The following is a 10,532-nucleotide window of genomic DNA, read 5'->3' as shown; positions in this document are numbered from 1 at the left end:
AAAGTTATACTAGGTCAAAACTGTGCTTCTCTGCAAATTCAAGACTATGAATGTGAATATCACTTGAAAGTAGAAATTTTCAGATAATATATGCATATTTTACGTGCTACATGTTAATGGGACAAATGCACACTCAAATCTCTTTATAAAAGAAATACACAAAACCTTTCTTACCTGAACGGTCTAGCTTCCGGTCTCCCGACTTGTTATTTTACTGCCCATGATTATTGATACTAGCAGAGTAGATTAACAATTACAGATTCTTACTCTCATGTTTTTTGATCCACGGATCCATTGTTTGGGGCATGGGTCGCGGGGCGTGTTTTCGCGAATATATAAAAAGCGTTTTCCATCTGTTGCCGGTTACGGTCACGCTGCTCCCAGGGCAGAGGTGAGGCAGCGTCTGATGAGTTGCCTCTGCCCTGGACGAAACCGTTAGTCTCTATCTTTATTCATTATGTAAACGTTCTTAAGTAAAATTTGAAGTGAGGTGTTGGAAACATCAACTCGAAACGTCAAGTATTTAAACGAGCCAATGGGATTATAGACGAGAATGAGTTTTAGGTTCGGTAAAATTTTGACATTATATATGACAGTTATAGTTTCGGCTTATTTCCTGTCTATTTGAATTAGATCCTCCCCCAAACCTTCATTAGCATATACATACAGTATTCGTCTGCTTACGTTTTCTGTGATTATATCAGAATTTCGGTAAATAAATGAAAAAATCGATATTCAATTCATGTCCACAATTTTCCTTTCTTATCTATTATTTCGAAATAAAGTAGAAAACAAGCACTTCACTCAATTGTTACAAAGAAAAGACAAAAGCACAAAATGAATTTCGTCATTACACATCAAAAAGGTCGGGACACCGGAAGCTTGACGCTTCAGGTACGAAAGGTTTTGCGTATTTCTTTATAAGTAGCACGTATTATACGCATATGTTATGTGAGAGTATCCACTTTCGGGTGATATTGACATTCATAGTCTTGAATTTGCAAAGAAGCAACAACTTTGACCTATTATAACTTTGTTAGTAATATTGCGATTTCCACCAAACTTGGTAAGATCATGCTTTATAATCTAGTCTACATCACTGCAAAATTGGTGTGGTGCTAGGGTAAATTTAAGGGGGGTTTTGCAACCGATTACTAAAAATTATAGTAATATAGTAATACTATTGTATTACTGCGAGGCCAGATAAAAGCAGCAGGATCACTCTCAAGACCATTCGACATCAACAACGGTCTACGACAAGGGGATGCGCTATCATGCGTCTTCTTTAACCTGGCCCCCGAGAAGGTGATCCGTGATGCTGAGGTGAATGCAAGAGGTACGATCCTCTTCAAGTCCACCCAACTACTGGCCTATGCTGACGATATCGACATCATGGGAAGAACCACCCGAGACGTTCAAACTGCCTTCATCCAGATCGAGCAGGCGGCGCGAGATCTTGGGCTGCACATCAATGAAGGCAAGCAAAAATACATGGTGGCAACGTCAGCACCGAAGACGAATCAACCAACAACATCAAACCGCATTGGTCAAACACAAGCACGAACAAGAATAAGGATAGGGGAATACAACTTTGAGACCGTTGACAATTTCTCCTATCTAGGGTCGAAAATCACAACCGATAACAACTACGATGATGAAATCCGCGCACGGTTGTTGTCAGCCAACAGAACCTATTTCAGCTTACAAAGACGAAACGTCTCACCATAGGGTCAAAGCTATTACTGTACAAGACTATGATCTTGCCAGTCCTCATGTATTCCTCGGAAACTTGGGTTCTTAGCAAGAAAAATTGCGAACTCTTGGTCGCGTTCGAGAGAAGAATCCTCTGCAGAATTTTTGGCCCCCTATATGAGGATGGACGATTCCGTAGCCTACACAATGACGAAATCTATGAGCGATACCATGACCGTCCGGTTGTGGATAAAATCCGGCTCAATAGGTTACGGTGGGCGGGTCACTTAATCCGTATGGATGAAGATGATCCCACCCGGAAAGTCTATAAGGGCAATATCTATGGTAGGAAAAGAAGACGAGGCAGACCCTGCCTAAGATGGAGCGATGGCGTGGGCCAGGACGCCAGACAGCTTTTAGGGATATCGAATTGGTGGACCTCGGCGCTAAACCGGGATGTCTGGAGTTCCTTATTAAGGCAGGCCTAGACCGGATACCGGTTGTTGCGCCGTTGATGATGATGATGAGTAATACTATTATTAACTTTATTTGAACAGATATCGGTATGGGAGATATTTCGGCACCATACAATGGAAGCCTCCTGATTCTTTCAGAGTTTTTGGTTGGGTAGTTTTTGAGAATGGGCCTCTTAAAGAAAGGATCACTTTCAACCCCCAGCACTCCCCACCTTTCCAACAAATGTCCAAACTAACACCGGCTTCGAAAAGTTCTAACCGAGACCTTTAATTTGATACCCCACATGACTATATTTGATGAAAAAAAAATGTACACCCCCCTTTTGCATTTATTTAAACAAGGTCGTACATTCATTCTGGCAAATAATCTGAAAGTTTAGATAAAAAAAACCAAAGGTGAAGAAAGAGGCAGGAAAAATCATATCGGATGAAACTGTATGGAGTGTTCTTCATGAGGATATCACGGGCGTACAGCTCGCAGGAAACTGTACATCACCAAAATTAACAAATACAAATCGGGAACGTGAAATCTGGACGCTTCAGGTGTGAAAGTTTTTGTGTATTTCTTTGATAAAAACGTTTGAGTTACATTTGTCTTCAATTTGCGCAGAAGCAATTCTGGCTTATTAAAACTTTGTTAATAATAGTGTCCATCAAACTTGGTAAAATCGTGCTCTATTGTGTTTGCAGCAATGTAGAGTATGACCTACATTGCTACAAAATTTCGTAATTCTAGAGGGCTTTTGCAGCCAGTTACCAAAAATTATAGTAGTATACAATAATTAACCATTATTAACACCATATAGTGGCAGCCTCTAAGTTTTTTTAGTTATTTGGGTTGAGTAGTTTCTGAGAATGGATCCGTGCGATAAAATATCAATTTCGCCTGAAGATCTGGCAAGTAATCTGAAAGTTTAGATAAAAATACCCAGGCAAAGTGCGCCAAAAATAGTTGTTGAGGTGAAAAAAGAGGCAGGGAAAATCATATCGAATGAAACTGTACGGAGTGTTCTTGCACTACACTTCCCACCTTTCCAACAAATGTCATAACTAAGATCGGCCATGTAAAGTACTAACCAAGATCTTTGACTATATTGGTGAAAAAAAAATATACACCCCTTTTTTGCATGTATGGGGCTCCTCCCCGCACCCCCCCCCCCCCCTAATTTCGACGTAGAATTATGTGACTTACTGTATGCATGAGCGTTCACCGTTCCCACCTTTCCACTAAATTTGGTGGCGCTATTACCGTTTGGGAGAAAAATGAGTGTGGCAGATAGACGGTCAAAAAGACAGTCTCCGATTTTAATCAGGTTCTGTTTTACAAAAAACTTTAAAAACGGCTTGAGTTCGCAGAAATGTGCAGGAACCAACCCCTGAAGTTTTAGGAGAAAGTCGTCTCCACAGATGAAAGCAAATTTAATATATTCAGATAGGACGGTAAAATAAAAATATGGAAGAAGCAAAACTATGAAAGGGATGAGAGACGAATATTTGTTTGATGTATAGTTATGGGGCGTATTTTATGTTTTTGTTTTTTTCTTTATAATAATGGAGTGAAGTGTTTTTTATTTTATTCCTAAAGAATAGATAATAATGGAAAATCGAGGACACGAACTGAATATTGTCTTTTTTACTTAGTTATAAAAATCCTAAGTTAATCATAGAAAAGTAAGCAGACGAATACTTTTTTTGACTCACTGTGTAAATGTACACTTATTTCTGTCTCCAGTAAGTGATACTGATATATAAATGATTAAAAAACTAAAACGAAACACTTCCCTACGACCTTCCTTTCATATAAGCTCACTTTGCTATAGCATTGACGAAATAATACGTTAAAAGTTTCACCTTCTTTAAGTGTTAATAATTGCAGGATTTCCCTCAAAATTGACAAAGTTATGCCTTATGTTATCCCTTCTACCACAGCCATTTTTGAATTTTGAATTTATAACATGAACTTAAGGGGGTTCCCGCCAAATATGCTAATATACTGTTATTAACTTTATTTATGCAGATTTCGGAACAGGATGTATTTTCAGGCCTAGATTTTCGTTTAGATACATCACTATGATTTTTTCAGATCCTCCTACGTCTCAAGTGATATCAAAGATGGGAGTTTCGAAAAGTGCCAACCGATCCCTTTCATTTGATACTCCACATGGCTATATTCGGTAACAAAAATGTGCACTTCCCCCCGCCCCTCTCTTAAACTCATCTCCAAATGGCGCCACTTGTTACATGTGAAGCGATTCACAGACACATGTTCTCACCAAATTTCGTGACCATCGGTCTAGTCGTTTCCGAATAAATCGGGTGTGACAGACAGACAGACACTGACTCGATTCTAATAATGTTTTGTTTCACACAAAACCTTAAAAGCATCGCTTCAGCTTTCCATTAAGTTGTGATGGTTGGACTTCTTCTCAGTGTGGCAGTCCCCTGCCTTAGAAAGCTTTGATGCGAGTTTATGTATCATTGACGGGGGGAAAAAAGCCGAATTTGGCATAATACTAAGGAGATTATGATTGAGAGTTGAGATTCCAGATCGTGTAGCAGATAATGAGCATTCTAACAACAAGGCAAGATCTTAGCCTGAAACAGTCAATTGTCGCGTATTAGAATTTGTATTATTTTATTTAATTATGTTCTTTACGCGGGTGGTTCGTCCGATAATGCTTGTTGTTCTGCTTTCCGGTTCCGGTCAGAGTGTATATAATCAAAATCCAGTACCGTTTTCAAAGTTAGCAACTTGTCAAGAATTCACTCTGAATGCGGAAAGGTGCATGCACTTCTTTCCAATTGAAAGTGTTAAAAATTATAAAACGAAGGAAAATAAAATCCATTTAAAGTTTTATGTTATGGCCGCAAGGGATGCAAACATTGTACTTTCGAGTGGTTATGGAGAAAACGATGCTCGGTATACAGCTGGTGGGTACTTTCATTTTCGATTATGGCGTCTCAACTGCAAAGCTACAGAGATAAGCGACCCCCGGCAATTGAAACTCCACATTATCTCAGTAGAGCATATGAACTTTAATGTACATACGTTATTAATAGTGCATAATATAACACCATCTCCTAATGTTTTTAACAAGAACCAAGTTTTGAAAAAGCACCTTATTCTTGCCATTTTTTAATAGACTTCTCCTAAAATTGTTTCTATTCCAGTTATTGGAGGTGTGGAAAATACATATTCCTGGATTAGTAATAGACAGGATACTATAGTCGGACAGGATAGTCGTCTGCCTAATATCCTCTCACCACTTTATCCAACTCCAATTGTTGTTCTACAGAAAACAAGTAAATTTTAAAAGTTGATATATGTAAGTATCAAGGAAGCAATAAGAAACATCGTTTTTAGGTGGACAGTTACACATATCAATTCCAAGTCAGGCAGAGCCGCTTCTGATGGCTGACGCTCCCGATTTAACGGAAGTGAAGTTATTTTGCCTATACTCATGGAGGACTGACAGCCGCTGGTTCTTCAACTGCACTGAAGTGGAAGGTAATTGTCTAAATGTCCGCCGATATGCTACTGTAGACGTATCTCTTATAGATGATGATATGATGCGTGCGCTTGATAGTGACCCGTATTACTAGTTATGTGTATTTGATCATTTGGGAGATGTTAGAAAATTTCGGAGCTGCCATTAAAAAGATGTTTTTATTTCAAGAAGCGCCAATCTATTGTTTATATGGATCCTTTCAACAATTGCATTGCAGATTCTCTTTTGGTAATTGATGGAGGTTGCAGCGAGAACGCAGGACGTTGTCAAGCATATGTAAATTTCGAACCATAAATAAAGGGTAAAAGTGAAATTTTCCATTCTACAAAATCATTTCAGTCACTTTCTCTGTAGTTTCACTCTAATAATGTTTAGGCTACCGAGCATTAAAAGCAACTGATGGCTCCTTAAGGTTCATTTTGATCGTGATGGGTGATCCGAAGTGGGCTCTGACACCACCTTGTTTGGGCATGTGAGGGGGGATTATGGTTTGGGTCGCAGTATATCTATTAGGCAGTACCCACGCTAAAATGACCTGACTTGCGAATGTGCTCCAGAAGCTTATCTGTACACATCAGAGACGCTAAACAAGGAAAAGGCATAATCTTCGTCAAATCGTATTGGAAAGAGAGAAATCGGCGAGCTTTTGCTATTCTGGTACTACTGCCGCGATATACTTATACGAGTACATAAGCAGAAACTTGCCGATCTCACCAGTGATTGGCAAGTCCGGGTAGCATGTCCAACACAGCTGATCGGATTTTCGTTACATCTCGCCCATGCTCAAGGACAAAACATTTTGAAACGAGGATTCCGAAGCTGTAATCCATTGAACCATCGAAATTCGTATTTGTCATCCATTGATATCCATCCATCCGACAGAGTAGCACTTTTCCATAAATTTTATGTAGCCAGCTCTTAGACTATTAACGATTTCCCTGCGAAATTATTCATCACAGTTCCCGCAGTTTCCGTAGAACTGTTACTTCCACTTATTCGGGAATATAAGAAATCTAGTATATTTCCCAGAGAGTAGAAGACGTAGCCGATCGTTAATATTCCCAAAAAGGACAACAATTTTGAGTGAAACAGTGGAAGCCAAGCATTCCGGAGATATTATAATAATAATAAAAATCATTGGGCAACAATCTAATTGGATCGGGCTCTTAAGGTATGTGGACGTGGAAGGCTTTTAAAAAACCTCGGTTACGATAATGACATCTACTCGCTCTTTCATTGTGCCTTGGCCAAATAATTCAGGGAAGGAGGCAAACAGAGTTTAAATAAAGATAAATATAATTAAAACCAAGGTTCCCAGTCTAACGCTTTATATTTGCATTAGTTGGCGGATCATTGAGAGCGTTCACAAGAGGAAGTGAAATGCAATTATCTCCACCAAAGTAAACTTTGTAATAGCATATGGTATCGGAGCATGGCTAGCGACCATCAGATTTGTCGATTTGTCGACCACGAGTGCAGAAGTATCCCTTGAAGATCCGCCCGCAAATCCTGAAGCTCCACAGGAGTGCCCTGTCGGCACATGCTTGCACGCCTCTGTGCTGGCTAGACTCAGGAATGTGGGAGGAGGGGTCCTTTTCCCACTTCAGTCTCACTTTAAGAACCTGAAAACTTTTTCTGAACGACTAAATGTTCAAATCTTATAGCTAAACTTCAGATGTACTCCAGTGCTTCAGAATACATTATTCAAAAAGTAGGATTGAAGTGTGTTTGCTTACACAACATTTTGTAAGTATTTTATCTACGTTCTATAATGGTTATTTTTCATAATCGACTGACACTAGGCTGATGTACCAGTCTCCTGATTAAGGGGTTAGGATGCTAAGTTAACCTTCCTTTATACTTCACGTCACTTACTGTCATTTTTTTGGCTTGGGCCCTCGAGCGGTGTAGCAGGGAAGCAAGTGCAAGGAAGTGCAACATGCTAGAAGCTTTTTCGCAATTGAATATAGTGACAGGGGGTGAGTTCTATCTCGCGGCCCAAGTTAGGGTTTGGAAGAAACCACTATAAATTGAGTGAAGCCTACAGACGAACATCTATAAGTTAGTGTTTTGCCATCAGAACTGTCTCAGATGATGTGGCGTTCGTTACCTCAGCAATGATACAGACTGACACTTTTCCATGTGAGACACTTTTCCATGACGAGCATGTCCAATGTGAAGTCAATTTCTCCTTTATCGCAAACGAACATCCGTAAATATATTAGCCTTGGGGATGGTCCGGAAAGGGTCGGCAGGTGCACCGGCTGACCCCTACTATCAAGGAATGGTTGAAGAGAAAACGTGAGAAGATCAATTATAATATATTATATATTGCCAATACCTGTAAAAGTCTACCTCACCCAATTATCCAAACGGCGATGGAATCCCGGAAAATCCAGAGCATGTATTCTTCCACTCCCTAAGCTTTGTGGAAGTAAGGAGGAGCCTAGATGAAACTCTAGAAAAGGCGGTGGTACCAGAAAATTTAGTGCAGACTATGATACTATATCAGGAGGATTGGGATGCGATCAACTCCATGCTTGAATAAATCCAGAGTGAACTGGGGAAAGGAGAGGAGACCACAAAAGCACCTTTACGAACGCCATATATAAAACAAAAGAGACCAAGCTCGAGTGGGCTAAATTCGTCGTGTAATGTAAGACTGTATGGTGGTTCCATCGGGCAGAGATTGAGTTTTTGGTGGTTCTTTCTCTTTGTCTCTTTGGCGAAATTACATAATCACGACGTATGGATGCAGGTGCAGTAATAGGAAAGAAATTAAAAATATATTAGAACCTCAAACGGTGTTATGGGAACAACCCGAATGTTGGTATTTCGCGTTCTTCCGCTGTAGCTCCAAACCTTCTACGTCAGCTGTGACATAACTCAGCAAAATTACTTCCTCAATCTCTTTTCTCGTACAGAAGTCACTACTTTGGGAGCCCTGTTTTTAACGCAAATACCAATAAAACGCACGTCTAAAGAAAACCGCAATTGGGCAGATGTTTTTTCATTCATCCGCACTTATTGGCTGACCGCTGTGTACTCTAAATGTAATTCGAAAGTTGCCGTTCAACAACTCCCCAATCGAACCAAAAGCCAAAACATAGGGTTTTTACCGTTACTCATTCAAAGGGAAAGAATCCAGCCGCAACTTTGAGAAATCAGGTCGTTCCCGAGGCACGGATTTTAGAGGCTCACCTAATTCATATAAAGCCAGGCTCTCCACTTCAGTGAAAAACCTAATGAACTTCTTGGCGACAAAGTTGAGCTCACTAGGCGACTGAGGACTTCTTTGGAATCGCACACTTTTAGAGTGCTTTGGAGAGGCTTGTACTATTTCCCGAAGCCAACGTGTTAAAATGGTTCCATGGTGGACTAAGGAAATCAACCAGACAACTAAATCGTGGTTGCAAAAGCAATAAAAATGGAGACTGGCTAAACTTCTGGAACTCACAACGTGAATATAAGAGGCTCGTAAAATGTTCGAAACGAGACTCCCTTAGAGCATACTGTGAGGAACTGGAAGATGAAAGGGGACTTCCAGACTGTGCAGAGTCCTTAATAAGTATGACTTGGCCAAGTTAGTTAGAAGTGCTAAAGAAGGGTATAGGGCGCTTAGAGCAACTTCTAACAAATATTTTTCGAGGATGTCTTCCTCTGGGCTACGTGCCTTCCCCTTGGCAGAAGGTAAAGATAGTCTACATACCAAAGCCTTGGAAAGATGACTATTCACATCCAAAGAACTTGAGGCAAATCAGCTTAGCATCATTTTCCCTAAAAGGTCTCCAGAGATTGGTTGAGAGTCACATTCGCGAGAAAGTACCAAGGTCGCACCCACTAAATGAGAATCAACATGCTTGCTAATGTGGAAAGTCCGCTGAGTCCGGTTTTCATTCTTTGGTCACAAAGATAGAGGATGCAACTCTGAAGGGTGAGTACGCAATGGGGGTGCTCATGGACATTGAAAGGGCTTTTGACTGTGCGCCCTTCCAAAAGCTCTGTGATGCCCCCAGAGAGCTTGGTGTTGACGAAACTCCAATAAAGTGGATCTCCACTATGCTAACGCAGAGATTGCTGTGTGCTGAAGTGGGAGTTCATCGCTACCTCACAACGAAAGCGATAAAAGGCTGTCCCCCAAAGAGGTGTGCAATCGCCACTTCTGTGGAGTATGCTGATCAACTCACTACTATGCGAACTTCAAAATTTGCCAATACACGTTCAAGCTTATGCGGATGACGTGGCTGCGATGGCTGTTGGTCGCGATCTGGAATGGTGTTTAGAAATAAACAACACGCCGTTGATTTGATTGACAGTTGTTGTCTCAGGCATTGACTTTCAGTAAATCCAATGGTATTATTTACAGAATGGAGGAAACTGAATGGTCTTTGCCTTCCGGAGATGGGGGATACAACCCTTCAACTTTCCGGAGAAATGAAACATCTGGGAGTTATTCTAGACAAGAAACTTCTTTGGAACGAACATGTAGAGATAAAGATGAAACGAATTCTCACAGCTTATGGGCTGTGTAGACGGACCTTTGCCTCGACATGGGGACTTAGGCCCCAGGTGGTAATATGGAAATATGTTGCTATCATTAGGCCGATGTTCGCTTATCCATCCGTAGGGTGGTGCGTTAAGGTGGAACTGGGAGAACTGAATTTAGTTTTCGCAATGCCTTTCGACTCTCAGTTCCCCATACATCTGTATGGTAGAAAATATTATGTCATCTTGAAACAAAGAGAACACTGGAACGAACCAGAGAAATGCATGTCAGGATATACGGACGTCTTCCCATAATGACAGGTGACGAAACCTAAATGCTGCTAGACACATCAAACTTTTACTATCAGAA

General features: G+C 40.6%; 1 protein-coding gene across 2 annotated transcripts; it reads left to right on the top strand.

Moving 5' to 3' along the window:
• The first annotated feature begins 4,671 nt into the window (after window positions 1–4,671).
• On the top strand, window positions 4,672–5,978 carry LOC119648827. Of its 2 annotated transcripts, none has more exons than XM_038050687.1 (4): window positions 4,672–5,099; window positions 5,340–5,471; window positions 5,533–5,676; window positions 5,895–5,978. In XM_038050687.1, the coding sequence occupies exons 1-4, from the start codon at window positions 4,814–4,816 to the stop codon at window positions 5,969–5,971; spliced, it is 639 nt and encodes a 212-aa protein (XP_037906615.1). In that variant the 5' UTR covers window positions 4,672–4,813; the 3' UTR covers window positions 5,972–5,978. The 2 variants fall into 2 exon arrangements, with proteins under 2 accessions (XP_037906615.1, XP_037906616.1); XM_038050688.1 differs by lacking the exon at window positions 5,895–5,978 and adding an exon at window positions 5,728–5,844 and having other exon boundaries at window positions 4,674–5,099.
• Window positions 5,979–10,532: the final 4,554 nt, after the last annotated feature.

The sequence above is a fragment of the Hermetia illucens genome, chromosome 2 (genome assembly GCF_905115235.1).
Source record: "Hermetia illucens chromosome 2, iHerIll2.2.curated.20191125, whole genome shotgun sequence".
Classification (NCBI taxonomy): Eukaryota; Metazoa; Arthropoda; class Insecta; order Diptera; family Stratiomyidae; genus Hermetia; species Hermetia illucens.
Note: the sequence above shows the minus strand (reverse complement) of the source record. Positions and strands in the feature narration are given on the sequence as shown.

Bases quoted from the DNA above. Each gene is read 5' to 3' on its own strand.
- LOC119648827 (XM_038050687.1), top strand. From the start codon at position 4,814: ATGTTCTTTACGCGGGTGGTTCGTCCGATAATGCTTGTTGTTCTGCTT. The intron at 5,472-5,532 runs GTAAATTTTAAA...CATCGTTTTTAG, and splicing joins TGTTGTTCTACAGAAAACAA to GTGGACAGTTACACATATCA. The intron at 5,677-5,894 runs GTAATTGTCTAA...ATTGCATTGCAG, and splicing joins CAACTGCACTGAAGTGGAAG to ATTCTCTTTTGGTAATTGAT.